The sequence below is a fragment of the Medicago sativa genome, chromosome 5 (assembly GCF_051527215.1).
Source record: "Medicago sativa cultivar Bolivia chromosome 5, Bolivia_mono, whole genome shotgun sequence".
In the NCBI taxonomy this organism is placed as follows: domain Eukaryota; kingdom Viridiplantae; phylum Streptophyta; class Magnoliopsida; order Fabales; family Fabaceae; genus Medicago; species Medicago sativa.
In genome coordinates this window covers 13,579,919-13,595,931 of record NC_140753.1, presented here as the reverse complement: position 1 = coordinate 13,595,931, position 16,013 = coordinate 13,579,919, and the positions used below count along the sequence as shown (strand labels likewise).

Genomic DNA, 16,013 nt, shown 5'->3' with positions numbered 1-16,013 from the left:
TTGTATTACTATTGAATTCTATACATAATATTTATATACAGATTGACTGTGCAAAATTTTTCAATCCTCATCAAATCCCTAAGATAGAGTCATGATATTCAAAAGACAGACTCTAGTTTTAACCAAACGCCTAAATATATTCTCTAAACCATTTTCTATACTTTCAATTGCATTCTCCAAAGCCTCAAATCTTTCATGTGCAACATTAGAACCTTCATTTATAAGGGTTCTTAAAGATGCTTCCACACACTGGAATTCATTGAAGTTCTTCATGTTCTCTTCACATGTTACCCTCTTTTGCATCAACTTTGTCACTTTCAACCATTTTGTTGCCTTTGACTTTGATGAAGATCCAACCAAGAAAGACAAAACAGATTGAAAGACAGACAAGTTCATTGCAATGACCTCTCTAAGAACTGTAATCACTGCAACAAGGTCTTGATCTTGATTCAAAAGTGAAGAAGCTCCAAATTTAGTTTCCATATGTTTTAAAGATGTGATCAACTTTGTGACATTCTTCTTCATCTTCTTTGTGAAGAATTTATATTCGGCTACACTTGTTTCAATGCTTGATTCTCCCTTTCTCCTTCTAAGAGCAGAGTGAAGGGATTGAACATTTTCTTTAATTTGTAAAATGATGTCCCTTGTGATGCCACAGATATCCAAAATTTTGACTGAACCATCCAACAACTCTTCCACAAATTTCTCACCTTGATGGTGAGAAATGGCTTTTTGTGTTGATTTCAGATTGAGAAGATCTTCCAATGAAATATACAAATCTTCAAGAAAGGAAAGGCCAGTGGTAATTGAATCAGATGAGGATGTTGATGTGGCTTCCCATGTCTTCATTTTAGTTAGCTCTTGTTCTATTCTTGTGGAGTTGGGATGTGATTGAGAAGGAAAACTATTTGAGCGAACATGGTATTTGCTTGCCATCTTAATTGCTCTTTTAATTTGTTCTTTGTTCTTTGTTCTTTTTTTTCTTTTAAGATAGTTGAAAAGCTCGAAGTTTGTGTGATGTTACCAAGTTCTTGACTCTCTATTTATATAAGAGGTATTCATCATTTTGATTGGTTGATAATTATTAAATTCATATAATAATGGAATGAATAAAATATGAAGCACTTGTTGGTGATGGTGTAGAGCATGTGGTGACTGCACGATTTCCCTTTGAATATGTTAAGCTTGTTACATGTTTTTCCAACATTATGAATATGTGAATGATATTGCATGTGTTAATTCTGCAAGATGCTTATGATATTAAAATGAGTTTGAGGTGCATGATGAATATAGCTGGCATGTTTTCAGTTAGAAAACCTCATTAGTCATCAATTAGCTTGCCTCCTCTGCTGCCACATACATTCATCATTTCAATTATAAAATTGGTGCTGCATATTGCTCAGAGATGTGTGCTATATGAAGGAGCTGCATGCTACAAGATTTCAATTGTAATAATAAAATAATTTTTTTATATAATTGATATTGCTGTTTGTGTTTGATCATATACATCCCACAAGATCTGGATCTCATCCTTCTGAAATCCATTCTTTAAAACCATGTAACAGTTGTAGCTCCCTAACAATGGAACATGCCAGCTAGATAACTCTGAATCGAAAACAACACCTTTATTTTAATATTAGAAAAAAGTGACTAATGAGGTTTTCTGTTTACCAACACTCGGAGGACATGCCAAGTCATATACACCTCAAATCCATTTTGTTATCATTATGGTATGTATATTAATGCATAATGTTTGGCATAAACGTGACAAGTTTACCACGTTCTAAGGAAAACTCATGTGCTGCATTATTTTGTTGAATGAAGCAAGAATTGCTTGCTACTATATATGTTTGTTGAATGAAGCATGAATTGCTTGCTACTATATATGGCGAGAGTGTCAAAGAAGATGAAGAAGAATTGTAGGAAGTTGATCACATCATTGAAGAAGATGGAATGAGAGTTTGGAATATCTCCATTATGAAATGAAGATCATGCTCTCACTTCATTGATAACTGTCTGAGGGAAATTATGGTTACAAGCATGTCTATCTTCCAATCCATTTTATTCTTCTTGGCATTATCTGCTTCAGAGTCAAAGTCATCCAAATGGTTATGGTTGGCAAAATTGATGCAGAAGAGGATCATATCATATGAAGAGAACTTAGAGAATTTTAATGAGTTGCTTTGTGTGAAAGCATCTTCAAGCACCCTTTTAAGTAATCACGGTTGTAAAGAGAACTGGGAGAATTTCATGAACTTGGCGCTCCAACAATCTCCTCTCAAGTGTTAGTCTCGTGGGATACTTGAGTTTTCATCAAGCCATTCTCAGACCATAGAAGCTCTCTCTCTAGTGGAAGCATTCATCTACACAATTGAACTTGTCCCTCCATTGACATCAACAGGACACCTTAATTAGTTTTCTGGATTCCTAAGTAATGAAAGAGGTTGTGGAAAGTGAGAAACAAGATATCATTTTTGATCTTGAAAGGGAAGTGGAAGATGTGAAGATTTTGGCTTGAAATTGGATGAAGGTTCAAAATGTTAAGTGCACACGAGGTGGTTATATGAAATTATATGTGATTGATAACTCTTGCTGCCATGCGCTCTCAACACTGACTTGGGTGAGAGGTCGAAAGTGGTGGGCGTAGTTAGGGGCTGGTGTAAGCTAAAAAGAATCGTATGTTTGGTTGTGCTACTCCCAAATGGATGTATTGATACTAGTAAAGGAAGAGAAAGGCAAATGCTTAACAAATTTTGAACTGAAATTGCAGGACTTTACCCCTAAGGGAGTCCTTCCAGAAATTCTCAAAGGCTTAAGTTTACCTAAGCCTAAGAGGGGGTTTGGAAATAGTTTTCAACCAGCAATAGACGCACCTCGGTTAGTACCTCACTAGCTGCGTCATTGCCCCAAGCGCAAAGATGGCTTTCAATGCTCAACTTCACTTGTTTTTATATAGACTTCAACCCCACCTTGTTTCTCATACGGGCGATGTGGGACTAAATACGCAGGACTTGGAAATCTTAGTCACCGCTCACCACACTTTTGCCTTTAACAAATGTCCAATATTCCTTAATCAACAATCTTTAGATTTTACAAAAACACTTCAAAATCAAGTTATTCATTAATTTACATCTACGAAATGCTAGATTGTAAAAATCTGATGATAATGAAAGTCAATATAGAAGAAAAAAAAAGTAAAAAACCACGAGCTTCAGTGCTGCAACTCTGTCCATTATTCCACGTTTTCCATTTTTTAGAAATTATCATGACAATGAAAAGAAATGTAGGAGCTACGGACTTAAATGCATAGTTAGTAACTCTGTAGTGACGTGGTTAACTTAAATAAAAAGAAATCTTTTCCTTCTTGTTTATTTGTCCATGCTTTCTTCCAATTACATTCTGTTCAAGCTTCATAGTTTCTTCTTAAGATTGGAGACTTTTAAGCATCTCCATTGTAGAATGAAGATCATGAACTCGCTGCTTTGATTAGAATGCTAAGGGAAGTCTTTGTTACAAACATGTCTATCTTCTGATCCCTTTTATCCTTCTTAACATTATCTGCTTCAAAGTTGAAGTTAACCAAATGGTTAAGGGTGGCAAGAGGATCATATCATGCCAAGAGAACTTGAAGAATTTCAATGAGCTGCAGTGTGTGAAGAGGAAAAAATTGGTGGTGAGTTTAAGTAGTATTTTATGGAAACAATTTTAGATGAGTTGTAGTAATTGGTGGTGAGTTGCAAGTTAGGCTTGAAACCATTTTTTGCCCACCACAATAATTGTGTTCTACTAATATTCTTTGAGAAGAATTTATATTCTGCTACACTTTTTTCAATGCTTGATTCTCCCTTTCTCCTTCTAATAGAAGACTGAAGTGTTTGAACATTTTCTTTAATTTGTGACATGGTGTCCCTTGTAATGCCACAGATATCCAACATTTTCATTGAACCATCCAACAACTCTTCCACAACTTTCTCACCTTGATGGTGAGAAACAAGCTTCTGTGTTGATGTCATATTTAGAAGATCTTCCAAAGATATATACAAATCTTCAAGAAAGGAAAGGCCAGTGGTAATTGAATCAGATGTGGATGTTGATGTGGCTTCCCATGTCTTGATCTTGCATAGCTCTTGTTCTATTCTTGTGGAGTTAGGATGTGATTGAGAAGGAAAACTGTTTGAGCGAACATGGTAGTTGTTGCTTGCCATATTTCTCTTTAATTTGTTATTTGTTCTTTTTTTTCTTTTGAGATAATTGCAAAGCTCGAAGTTTGTGTGATGTTACGAAGTTCTTGACTCTCTATTTATATAAGAGGTATTCATCATATTGATTGGTTGATAATTATTAAATTCATATAATATTGAAATGAATAAAATATGCAGCACTTGTTAAGGATGGTGTAGAGCATGTGGTGCCTGCATGATTTCCCATTGAATATGGTAAGCTTGTTACATGTTTGTCCAACATTGTGAATTTGTTAATGAGACTGCATGTGTTATTCTGCAAGATGCTTCCGATATTAAAATGAGTTTGAGATGCATGATGAATATAGCTGGCATGTCTTTATAGTGTTGGCAATCAGAAAACCTCATTTGTCAACAATTAGCTTGCCTCCCCTGCTGCCACATACATTTATCATTACAATTATAAAATTGGTACTGCATATTGCTCAGAGATGTGTGCACTGGATTTAAATTGTGATAATGAAATAAAAAACATATATAATTGATATTGCGGTCTGTGTTTGGTCATGTATATCCTACAAGATCTGGATCTCATCCTTCTGAAATCAATTCTTTAAAACCATATAGCAGTTCTAGCACCTCAACAATGGAACATGCCAGCCAATAGATACCTCTGAATCAAAAACAACTACTTTTTGTTATATTAGAAACCCTGTGACTAACGAGGTTTGCTGTTTACCAACACTCTGAGGACATGCCACTTATATACACCTCAAGTCCATTTCATTACCATTATGGCATTTATAATAATGAACAATGTTTGGCACAAATGTGACAAGTTACCAAATTTTAAGGGAAACTCATAAAGCTACCACATGCTGAAATTTTGATTAAGGGAGAGGTTAGCTATTGTATATATTTAGAGAGAATGATAGGAAAGAGTTTAATACATTTTCAAGCACTTCACTCTGCTCTTTGAAGGAGAAAAGGGGGATTCAATCATTGAAAAATGTGTAGTTGATTACATTTTCTTCTCAATGAAGACGAAGAAGAATGCAAAGAAGTTGATCATATCGTTGGAGAAGATGGATGGAAAATTTTGAGTATCTCCATTGTTGAATGAAGATCATGAACTCGCTGCTTTGATTAGAATGCTAAGGGAACTCATTGTTACAAGCATGTCTATCTTTTGATCCCTTTTATCCTTCTTGACCTTACCTGCTTCAAAGTCGAAGTTAACCAAATGGTTAAGGGTGGCAAGAGGATCATATCATGCGAAGAGAACTTGAAGAATTTCAATGAGCTGTAGTGTGTGAAAGCATCTTTAAGCACCCTTTTAAGTGATAGTACATATTGTAAAGATTAAGGCTGCTCATGAATGATTGGAGACTTTTAAGTGATAGAAGAACAGCCGTAATATAACCCTATCTAACTGATGCTTATCACCAAGACACGTGAATCTAACTATTAAAGGTTTGGTAAGTGAATCAGCTGGCTGGTCCCTTGTAGAGATATGTGAAACTTCTATCTTTGCCGATCTGTACAAGTTGTCTCACATGAGCAATGTGCTTTATCCTGGAGTGGAAGACTGGATTTGAGTATGAATAGGTATTTCCCATGTTATCACATAATAGGAAGGAATTTCAGAGGGTATACCGAGTTCACCCAATAGATTGAGTAACCACATGAGCTCAGATGCTATATTTGCAACTGATCGGTATTTAACTTCGTTGTCTTTTGGATAGGTAAGACACAATATTACTGCCAAGATAAATTATGTAAGTTGAGGTAGATGTCCTTCCATCCAAGTTCCCATCCCAATCAAACATCACTGAAGGCATGTGTCGAAGATGAGATGATTTTTGAAGTTCAGACCATTATTGAGTGTTTGTATGAGGTATCTCAGGACATGATTAAGCTACTGAAAATGAATCTGAGTAGGCTGTTCCATAAATTAAGATGATTTTTTGATAGTAAATGATGAATCAGGTCCAGTGAGAGTGATGTATTGAAGTGAAACAATTAGACTTCTGAATAATGAGAAAAATTATTAGGACAAAATGAGCATAAAGGTTGAAGATTCAATACAAGACTTGAAAGTTCAGAATTTACTTTTTACAGAATTAGAAAAAATATTGAACTATAATTGTAGGACTTTACCCCTAAGGGGAGTCCTTCCAGAAATTCTCGAAGGCTCAAGTCTCCCTAAGCTTAAGAAGAGGTTTGGAAATAGTTTTCAACCAACAATAGACGCACCTCCGTTAATACCTCACTATAGCTGCATCATTGCCCCAAGGGCAAAGATGATTATTATCATAAACTAAGCTCTATTTTTATATAACCTCATGCTCATCTCTTTCCTCTTATAAGCATGTTGGACAAGGAAGTTTTACACTGAATATTATACAACAAAAAATGTCAGAGAGACAAAGATTTGTCTAATTATTTATCTCCAATTCTCATTGCTTTTTATGTTCGCCTTTTCATTTTTTCCTAACATTTGTTATGTTACCTCATCTTTGCATAGTGATAGATGCTTACGTAAGGTAGACCTTTTGTTAATTGTTAGTTGATAGAATTGAAGGTGTTGCACTGAATATACATTCATGAATAATAATCCACCTACAAAAACGAAAATATGGAAACAAAAGGAACTTGTAACTTGAAAGAGTTCAACTTTAAATTTTTTTGACTTTAAAACTTTAAATTTTGAATTTGAAGAAAACTGTAAGACGGAAGGCATTCAAGGTTGGACTACATCAATTTAGGCATCAGTTTTGATTTGAGTTGGTTGTAAATTCGAATTTTAGTAAACTCGAAAGTGAAACCGACTTTACATGGTTGGACTCACACTGTACTCAGTAAACTAGAATAAACTTTGTAGAAATTTTTTAAAAGAATTTTCTACAAGTTTATTTCATCTTAGATTTCACATTCTGTTTATTTACTACTTTATTAACTTGGTTTTGTTATGTTAGTTTTGTTGAAATTTTGAATTATTGTTACAATGTATTATTTATACTTCATATTTTGACAGCCTAATGTTCTACAGTAGACACCAACTTATATTTGCGTACATTCAACATTAATACCTTCTTCCATATACAGTCTGTTCAAACTTCAAAGTTTCTTCTATTGGATGAACACAGTATTATATCATCTGAACAATTTGGTCATGTATGCCGCTATTACCGGTATCAGATGTGGCAAATGGCATGTCAATGTCAAAAGGGATAGAGCGTGCAAAGGACTTGTTCCTCAAGCTTAAAAGTAGAGTCAGATTCATTTAATCTCATTGCCGCTACCAACGAGTCCCAACACCTGAGCTCCTATTTAGGAGCAAGAGCTGAAGATTGCGAAGACTCCCGTCAAATTTCAATACATGAGATTTTTTTTCTTTCATATTTGCCATGTTGCGATCAAGCCGTTGTCTTCTTAGCAAAATTTGCTATTATGTCTTCTTTTGATTTTATTTGGGTTGAAGAAACCCTCATATTTATGCTATTGAGGCTTTTGATACTGTCACCATTGGTTTAATAAAAGCAGGCAGTTCAAAAAATAAAAAACAACATTGATGAATTTGAAAACGTTGAAGCCATTAGCAAACCGAGATTTGGAAAAAGAAACACATTTATGAAATAATTTCAAACCAATAACATTTTCCAAAATTGAATAGGCTTAATGGTGCAGCCTTGAAAATTAATGTTTGAACTAAGATTGTAGGACTTCACCCCAAAGGGAGTCCTTCCAGAAATTCTCAAAGGCAAGCCTAAGAGGGGGTTTGGAAATAGTTTTCAACCAGCAATAGACGCGCCTCGGTTAGAACCTCATTAGCTGCATCATTGCCCCAAGCGCAAAGATGATTTCCACTCCTCAACAGACCTTGTTTTTATATAGACTTCAACCACACCTTGTTTCTCATATAGGCGATGTGGGACTAAATATGCGGTGCTTGGAAATTTTAGTCAGCACTAGCCACACTTTTGCCTTCAACACATGTCCATTATACCTTAATCATGAATTTACATGTAACGAAATTGTAGATTGTAAGAGTTTGATGATAATGAAAGGAAATATAGAAGAAAAAAGCATGAGCTTCAGTGCTGCAATGCTGTCCATTATTCTACGTTTTCCATTCTCTGTACTGAACAAAAACACTTCGAAATCTAGTATTTCATAATTCATCATACTAAATGTTAGATCATAAAAGTATCATGACAATGCTACGGAGTACGGACTTCAGTGCTTAATAGTAACTTTGTAGTGGTTTGAATGACTCTGCAGAGAAAAGCTTTTCATGGCTGTTTAATTGTCTGATTTAGATAAATTTTATCGCACCAAGTCTTTGATGGTTATTTTTTTATATAAAGAAGTTGAGTGAGAATGCTTTTGAATATGCCAAGAATTACATGATACTTCATTACTTAATGATATGATACAGTCATTTGACTTGCATATTATGATTTCTTCTCCTTCATATTATTACTGTTGTGGAAATTATGAAGAAATTGAATGGGATTTCTTTCAAATATGTCGAGCACTACATAAAATTTCATAACATTATATAGTGTTGTAGACTTACATGCCTTGAATTCTTCTTCTTGGTATCAAAAGCATGCGTTTGTTTTCACATAGGGTTAGTCAATCGCTGTGCCTTACACAAGAAAACATTTGTTAATGGGTAACCATACATGCTATGAGGAGAGTACCATGAATACACTTGCTAACACCCAGTTTATTGTTGGGTGAAACTCATGTATATCTTGAGTTTTAACTAAAAGTGTTGATATCGATATGAGTTTCATCCAATAAAAGAAAGAGTGTTAGTTAGAGTGTTCGTAGCATATCTTTTAATATGGATTATGGGTTATGATTGAGTGGTAAATGTTATAATTTAAGCAACGTTGTAGGACTCGAACCTGAGTCTTGCTTTAGAGATTAAAGTAATGAATCTCAATCAACCAGTGGTAAGAAACCGTTGACATTACACATACATAATACATAGTGGATTTGACAAACTAAAAACTACCCTTGATGTTTTACAAAGATAGTAAGATACGTTACTTGTGTAGAGTGCTTCTTTAGAGGAGACAATATACTTAATGAATCTACAATTCAAAAGTTATGGATGTTGAACTAAAGTGCTTTGATAGTAGTAAATGTGTGTGGTGTAATTGACTTTTCATGGCAAGTATCTCCAGATGTTGAGGGTGTCTTTATATTAAGACCTTAGAAACCATTTGTTTTTTTTTTTTGGGTACAATTGAGACCCCCATTTTACTTTAGCCTTTGGTTTATAGTCTGGAAAATCCTATGTTACTCCCATTAATTTGCAGAATATTTGAACCATGATTTTTCATTGATATTGGACCGACTTTTTCCCTTATAAAATTAAAATGTATTCTAAAAAATTTAAACTGTAACAGTATATAAGTCGTATGTAATATGAATTGAAGAAAATTATTAAATGGATGTTAAAATTCAACCAGCGTTGCATGTTTCCCTCAAAAAAAAAAAAAAAAAAAAAAAAATCCAGCGTTGCATGACTAAAGGAATCCTTCACTAGTTGTCATTGTCCAAACGCAAAGTTTGTGATTTGCTTTAAAGGAACTATCGTACAAAATAACATGTCTCTAACGGAGAAGATGCAAAGACATGCAATAACCATAATTCACCGGTTGATTAAGATTTGTAAATAACTTAGGTCACATTGTACAATCCAAATCCAACGGTACAAAATCATAATTTCACAAAGTTTGAAACTAAAATTGAAAGGGGCCGCGCGAACGCAGACCCCACAGCAACAAATTATGATGTAGGCTCCACCACTTGGGTAGACCTTAGGCCAGCACCCCTCCAAAGTGCAATGGAGGTCACTTGCCTAGGCCATGGGCCTTCTTGATCACCCATCGACCCCATCCAGGTAAGTATGTTACAATGTATCACACAATTCTCTTTTATAACTCATGCTCCATAACATTGATTATAAAACTTCCGATGTGGGACTTAGATAAAACTATCCAAGTTGCACTCAACAACAAGTCCATATATTTTGATATCAACAAAGTTATGTCATAATCTTTATATCAACAGGTCTACCTTTATGTCATAATCTTTATAACAGCAAAGGTCACGAGTAGATGGACGTGGGTGCCGGTTGTTTAATATTAGATGGACTCTACCCAAAAGTGCTTTTCAAACTTAATGTGGATGCAGCAGGGCCCAATAAGGATGGTAAATGGGGGCTGACAGCAGCGACGCAGGGGGAGTAGTTGTCGCTGCAGGTTGCTCGTGTATGCCGCTATTACCAGTATCAGATGGCATGTCTGTGTTAAAAGGGATAGAGCTTGCGAAGGACTTGTTCCTCAAGCTTAAAGTAGAATCAGACTCATTTATTCTCATTACCGTTATCAACGAGTCCGAGCATCCGAGCTCTTTTTAAGGAGCAAGAGCTGAAGATTGCAAAGACTCCCGTCAAATTTCAATACGTGAGATTTTCTTTTCTTTCATATTTGCCGTGTTGTGAATCAAGCCGTTGTCTTCTTAGCTAAATTTGCTATTCTGTCTTCTTGATTTTGTTTGGGTTAAAGAAACACCCTCTTATGAAATTGAGGCTTTTGATTTACTGACCACAGGTTTAATAAAAGCAGGCAGTTCTAAAAAAAATTCCACTTGTTTGATGATAGAAAAAACACAAACTTAAGAAATAATTTCAAACCAATAATACTTTCAATAATTGAAAAGGCTTGTAAATTAAAAAAAATTAATATTAATATTTAAACTAAGATTGTAGGACTTTACCCCAAAGGGAGTCCTTCCAGAAATTCTCAAAGGCAAGCCTAAGAGGGGGTTTGGAAATAGTTTTCAACCAGCAATAGACGCGCCTCGGTTAGAACCTCATTAGCTGCGTCATTGCCCCAAGCGCAAAGATGGTTTCTACTGCTAAACAGACCTTGTTTTTATATAGACTTCAACCACACCTTGTGTCTCATATGGGCGATGTGGGACTAAATATGAGGTACTTGGAAATTTTAGTCAGCACTAGCCACACTTTTTCCTTCAACACATGTCCATTATACCTTATTCAACAATCTTTAGACTGAACAAAAACAGTTTAACATCAAGCTAATCATGAATTTACATGTAACGAAATGGTAGATTGCAAGAATCTTATGATAATGAAAAGGAAATATAGAAGAAAAAACCATGAAATTCAGTGCTGCAACGCTGTCCATTATTCCACGTTTTCCATTCTCTGTACTGAACAAAAGCACTTCGAAATCTAGTATTTCATAATTCATCATACTAAATGTTAGATCATAAAAGTATCATGACAATGCTACGGAGTACGGACTATAGTGCTTAATAGTAACTTTGTAGTGGTTTGAATGACTCTGCAGAGAAAAGCTTTTCATGGTTGTTTAATTGTCTGATTTAGATAAATTTTTATTGTACTAAGTCCTTGATTGTTATGATTTTATATAAAGAAGTTGAGTGAGAATACTTTTGAGTTTTGAATATGCCAAGAATTACATGATACTTCATTACTTAATGATATGATACAGTCATTTGACTTGCATATCATGATTTCTTCTTCTTCCTATTAGAACTGTTATGGAAATTATGAAGAAATTGAAAGGGATTTCTTTCAAATATGTCGAGCACTACATAAAATTTCATAACATTATAGTGTTGCAGACTTGCATAGCATATCATGATTTCTTCTTGGTATCAAACAGAGTTATAGAGCTCTAGCATTTTTTCCTGTCAATGATCATGGTTCGAATTGAACTGTAAAGATGGGATGACATCATCAACAACACATCAAGCCAAGAGAGAGGGTTTCTTCAGAAAGTTTGATTTGATACTTCATTAATTGTTGATATCTAAATATATAAAATCATTCCATCCACTCCTTCCTTTTTATGCATTTACATGATCCAAACAGAATTTTTATTATTTCTTTATACAGCTTTAGGTCCAATCATTGTTCTGTAGGAAGTCCATTTTGAGTCCAAGCAGCATAACCACCAGCTATGTCTGCGAGTCCGGTGAACCCCTATACAATGCAAAACAATTCTCACTAAACAATCTTTGAGCTCAAAATTTTCAAGAATGTAAGTTAATAAAGTATCTATCCCTGGAAATTGGAATGACAAGAAACTAGGAAGCTTATTGAAAGAAGAAATGCTTACAGTAGCTAACAAGTCAGTAGCAGCCATCACAGACCTATTCCCAAGCTGACAACCCTGCAAAAACAACAACATTAACAGATTAATTAAGCTCTTGCAGAAACCAATTAATGAATGTTTTTATTCATTGATCTCCTAATTTTTTCTTTCGAATGACTAATTGTGTATATCATGTAGTATGGCACCATTTCTAGTGCCTTTACTAAACCTATTTTTACTTTGTGCTTGAATCCTATTAGTATTTGTTCTGTTTTATAGTAAGGGTGCACAATTTCTCTTGGTGATGGAATTTATCAGTAGGCTTGGCTACTTTGTCTTGATTTTAGGTTTTAGGTTGCAAAAATTTTATTCTTATATTTTTCTATAAATACGAAGTGCTTGAACACATCTAGCCCTTAATTTTTAGTTACATTTATGGATGAATTCCGTTTGCTTATCAAACAAATTGTAGTTTTTTAGGAACAGACTACAATAATTTATAATTTCAGACCTTAAGAGAAAAATTGTAACATCAAATTGAAAATAAAAGAGTAGAAATATAGAGCAAAACCTTGTTGTTTCTATTTGATTGTATTTTTCTATTGAATTGTATACATAGTATTTATATACAAATTAAACTGTGCAAACTTTTTGGATCCTCAAAAGATCCCTATGTTAGTGTGATGATGTTCAATAGATGAACTCTGGTTTTAACCAATCTCCTAAATAAACTCTCCAAACCATTTTCTATCATTTCAATTGCATTCTCCAAACTCTCAAATCTTTCATGTGCATCCTTTGAAATATTTGAACCTTCCCTTAAAAGGGTTCTCAAAGATGCTTCCACACACTCCAATTCATTGAAATTGTCAGAGTTCTCTTCACAGGATACCCTCTTTTGCATCAATTTTGTCACTTTCAACCATTTGGTTGCCTTTGACTTTGATGAAGATCCAACCAAGAAAGACAAAATGGATTGAAAGATAGACATGTTCATTGCAATGACCTCTCTAAGAACTGTAATCACTGCAATAAGGTCTTGATCTTGATTCAAAAGTGAGGAAGCTCCAAATTTAGTTTCCATATGTTTTAAAGATGTGATCAACTTTGTGACATTCTTCTTCATCTTCTTTGTGAAGAATTTATATTCGGCTACACTTGTTTCAATGCTTGATTCTCCCTTTCTCCTTCTAAGAGCAGAGTGAAGGGATTGAACATTTTCTTTGATTTGTAAGATGGTGTCCCTTGTGATGCCACAGATATCCAAAATTCTGACTGAACCATCCAACAACTCTTCCACAAATTTCTGACCTTGATGGTGAGAAATAGCCTTTTGTGTTGATGACAAATTGAGAAGATCTTCCAAAGATATATACAAATCTTCAAGAAAGGAAAGACCAATGATAATTGAATCAGATGTGGATGTTGATGTGGCTTCCCATGTCTTGATCTTGCATATCTCTTGTTCTATTCGTGTGGTGTTAGGATGTGATTGAGAAGGAAAACTGTTTGAACGAACATGGTATTTGCTTGCCATTTTAATTGCTCTTTTTTTTTTGTTTCTCTTTTAGTTTTAAGAAAATGGTAAAGCTCAATGTTTTTGTGGTTTTTACAAAGTTCCTGACTCTCTTTATATATGAGATATTCATGATGTTGGTTGATAATTAATTTCATAAAATATTGAAACAAAACAGGTAGACCTTGCTATTGATGGTGTAGAGCATGTGGTGCCTACATGAATTTCCCTTTGAATATGGTAAGCTTGTTACATGTTAGTCCAACATTGTGAATTAATTAATGATACTGCACGTGTTATTCTGCAAGATGCTATGAATATTGAAATGAGTTTGAGGTGCATGATGAATATTACTGGCCTGTCTTCTTTGTGTTGGCAATCAGAAAACCCCATCAGTCATCTATTAGTTTGGCTCCTTTGCTGCCACATTACCCTCATCATTTCAATTATAAATATTGGTGATGTTTATTGCTTATAATATTAATGCCACTCGTGATTGTAATAATAAAATGAAAATCATATATAGTTGATATTGCTGTCCATCTGTTGATCATATAATAAAATAAAAATTGGTGATGTTGATTGCTACTACAATTCATTCTTTTAACCATTTAGCAGGTGTAGCTCCTCAACAATGGGCAAGACAGCCAATAAATACCTCTAAATAAAAAACAGCACCTTTATTTTATAATAGAAACATATTTACTAATAAGGTTCTCTCTTTACCAACACTTGGAGGACATGTCAAATTATATACACCTAAAATCCATTTCATTACCATTATGGCATATAGAATAATTCACAATGTTTTGGCACAAATGTGATAAATTTACCAAATTCTAAGGAAAACTCGTGTGGCTACAACATGCTCACGTTGATTAAAAGAGGTTTGTTGAATGAAGAATGAATATCTTGTTATTATACATAGAGAGTGTCAATGCAGATGAAGAAGAATTTTAGGAAGTTGATTACATCACTGAAGAAGATGGATGGAGAATTTGAAGTGTCTGCATTATGAAATGAAGATTATGAACTTACTTATTTGATTAGAGTGATTACGAAGTCATTGTGGTAAACATGTCTATTTTCCAATCAATGGCTTTTATCCTTCTTTGCAAAATTGTTGCTTAAGAGGATAATATATGAAGAGAACATGGAGAATGTCAATGAGTTGCAGTGTGTGGAAACATCTTTAAGCACCCTTTTAAGTGATAGGACTAGTGCCAATGTTGTGATGATTAAGAATGCACTTGAAAGATTGGAGGATTTGGAGAATATCATTTAGCTAATTCATAATTGATGTAGGACTAAATCACTCACACTTGAACTCAACAACTACCAATTTGAAATTATACCTAATGCATATTTTTGTAAGTAGGTTCATGGAGGATTCTAAAACTTGTCACCTAAAAGCTGCTAATACAATTCTAAGATACATCAGAGGCATAATTGATTAAGGTGTGCTAAATTGCTAATGCCTAATCAAAGGAACGCTGATAAGAACTAAGAAGGCAACTACTTATGAATGTTCAGATTCTGATTGTGGATTGAAATGATGTTGGAAGAGCTGAATGCATTTGAAGTTGATAGAATCAAACTGCTTGTCGATAACAAGTCGAAAATTGATTTGGCAAATCCCCATGAGTCATGGTAGGAGTAAGCATATTGAGAGAAAGTTCCACTTTCTTAGAGATCAAGTGAATAAGAAGTTGAAAATGGAATGCTTCTGACTGAGATGTAGCTTGCAGACATTTTCACCAAACCATTGAAGGCAAGGTTTTATGAGCTGAAAAAGCTTATGTGGACGGGAAGACAAACTAGTATAAATTAGGAGGTGTGTTTGGACTTGAATTAATTGAAATAATTAATATTAGTTGAGGATTACTTGCATTATAAGTTATCTGTTTAGTTAGTTAATTTTGTTGAGTTTTCTTAGACATCTTGTTATGTTTGCGTTTGTGTATATAAGGGACACATTGTATTGAAAATCACTTAGTTACTTGAATGAACATTTTACGATTCAACATTCACTTTGCCCTTTTTTCTCTCTCTAATCTCAGTTTTCTCTCTTATTCTTTCACCTTGTTTTCATGTTTCACTTTAATTTTGATCACAAATCACAAGCTTATCCCAACAATATATCCT

The 16,013-nt window shown here is 34.3% G+C and overlaps 2 protein-coding genes, 3 non-coding genes and 2 pseudogenes across 5 annotated transcripts; all 7 read right to left on the bottom strand.

The window, feature by feature from the left end:
* LOC146920263 (uncharacterized) lies at positions 1 to 4,205 on the bottom strand. The gene is made up of 2 exons (XM_085713668.1): positions 3,977 to 4,205; positions 1 to 710 (listed from the first exon to the last, which is right to left on the bottom strand). Exons 1-2 carry the CDS (start codon positions 4,203 to 4,205, stop codon positions 79 to 81), a joined length of 861 nt encoding a protein of 286 aa, XP_085569794.1. The 3' UTR covers positions 1 to 78.
* Positions 2,771 to 2,920, bottom strand: LOC146920264 (U4 spliceosomal RNA). Its single transcript, XR_015012905.1, has one exon. It is a non-coding gene; the product is annotated as a U4 spliceosomal RNA (small nuclear RNA).
* Positions 4,206 to 6,333: 2,128 nt separating the features above from the next.
* On the bottom strand, positions 6,334 to 6,486 carry LOC146920262 (U4 spliceosomal RNA). The gene has a single exon (XR_015012909.1). It is a non-coding gene; the product is annotated as a U4 spliceosomal RNA (small nuclear RNA).
* A 1,418-nt stretch (positions 6,487 to 7,904) lies between these two features.
* On the bottom strand, positions 7,905 to 8,042 carry LOC146920261 (U4 spliceosomal RNA; annotated as a pseudogene).
* A 1,911-nt stretch (positions 8,043 to 9,953) lies between these two features.
* On the bottom strand, positions 9,954 to 10,112 carry LOC146920260 (U1 spliceosomal RNA). Its single transcript, XR_015012949.1, has one exon. It is a non-coding gene; the product is annotated as a U1 spliceosomal RNA (small nuclear RNA).
* An 862-nt stretch (positions 10,113 to 10,974) lies between these two features.
* LOC146920259 (U4 spliceosomal RNA) lies at positions 10,975 to 11,112 on the bottom strand (annotated as a pseudogene).
* A 1,800-nt stretch (positions 11,113 to 12,912) lies between these two features.
* On the bottom strand, positions 12,913 to 13,924 carry LOC146920258 (uncharacterized). The gene has a single exon (XM_085713667.1). It carries the CDS (start codon positions 13,887 to 13,889, stop codon positions 13,023 to 13,025), a length of 867 nt encoding a protein of 288 aa, XP_085569793.1. The 5' UTR covers positions 13,890 to 13,924; the 3' UTR covers positions 12,913 to 13,022.
* Between the last annotated feature and the right edge of the window lie 2,089 nt (positions 13,925 to 16,013).

Bases quoted from the DNA above. Each gene is read 5' to 3' on its own strand.
- LOC146920263 (XM_085713668.1), bottom strand. From the start codon at position 4,205: ATGGCAAGCAACAACTACCATGTTCGCTCAAACAGTTTTCCTTCTCAA. The intron at 711-3,976 runs GTGAGAAAGTTG...CTCACCATCAAG, and splicing joins GCTTGTTTCTCACCATCAAG to GTGAGAAATTTGTGGAAGAG.
- LOC146920258 (XM_085713667.1), bottom strand. From the start codon at position 13,889: ATGGCAAGCAAATACCATGTTCGTTCAAACAGTTTTCCTTCTCAATCA.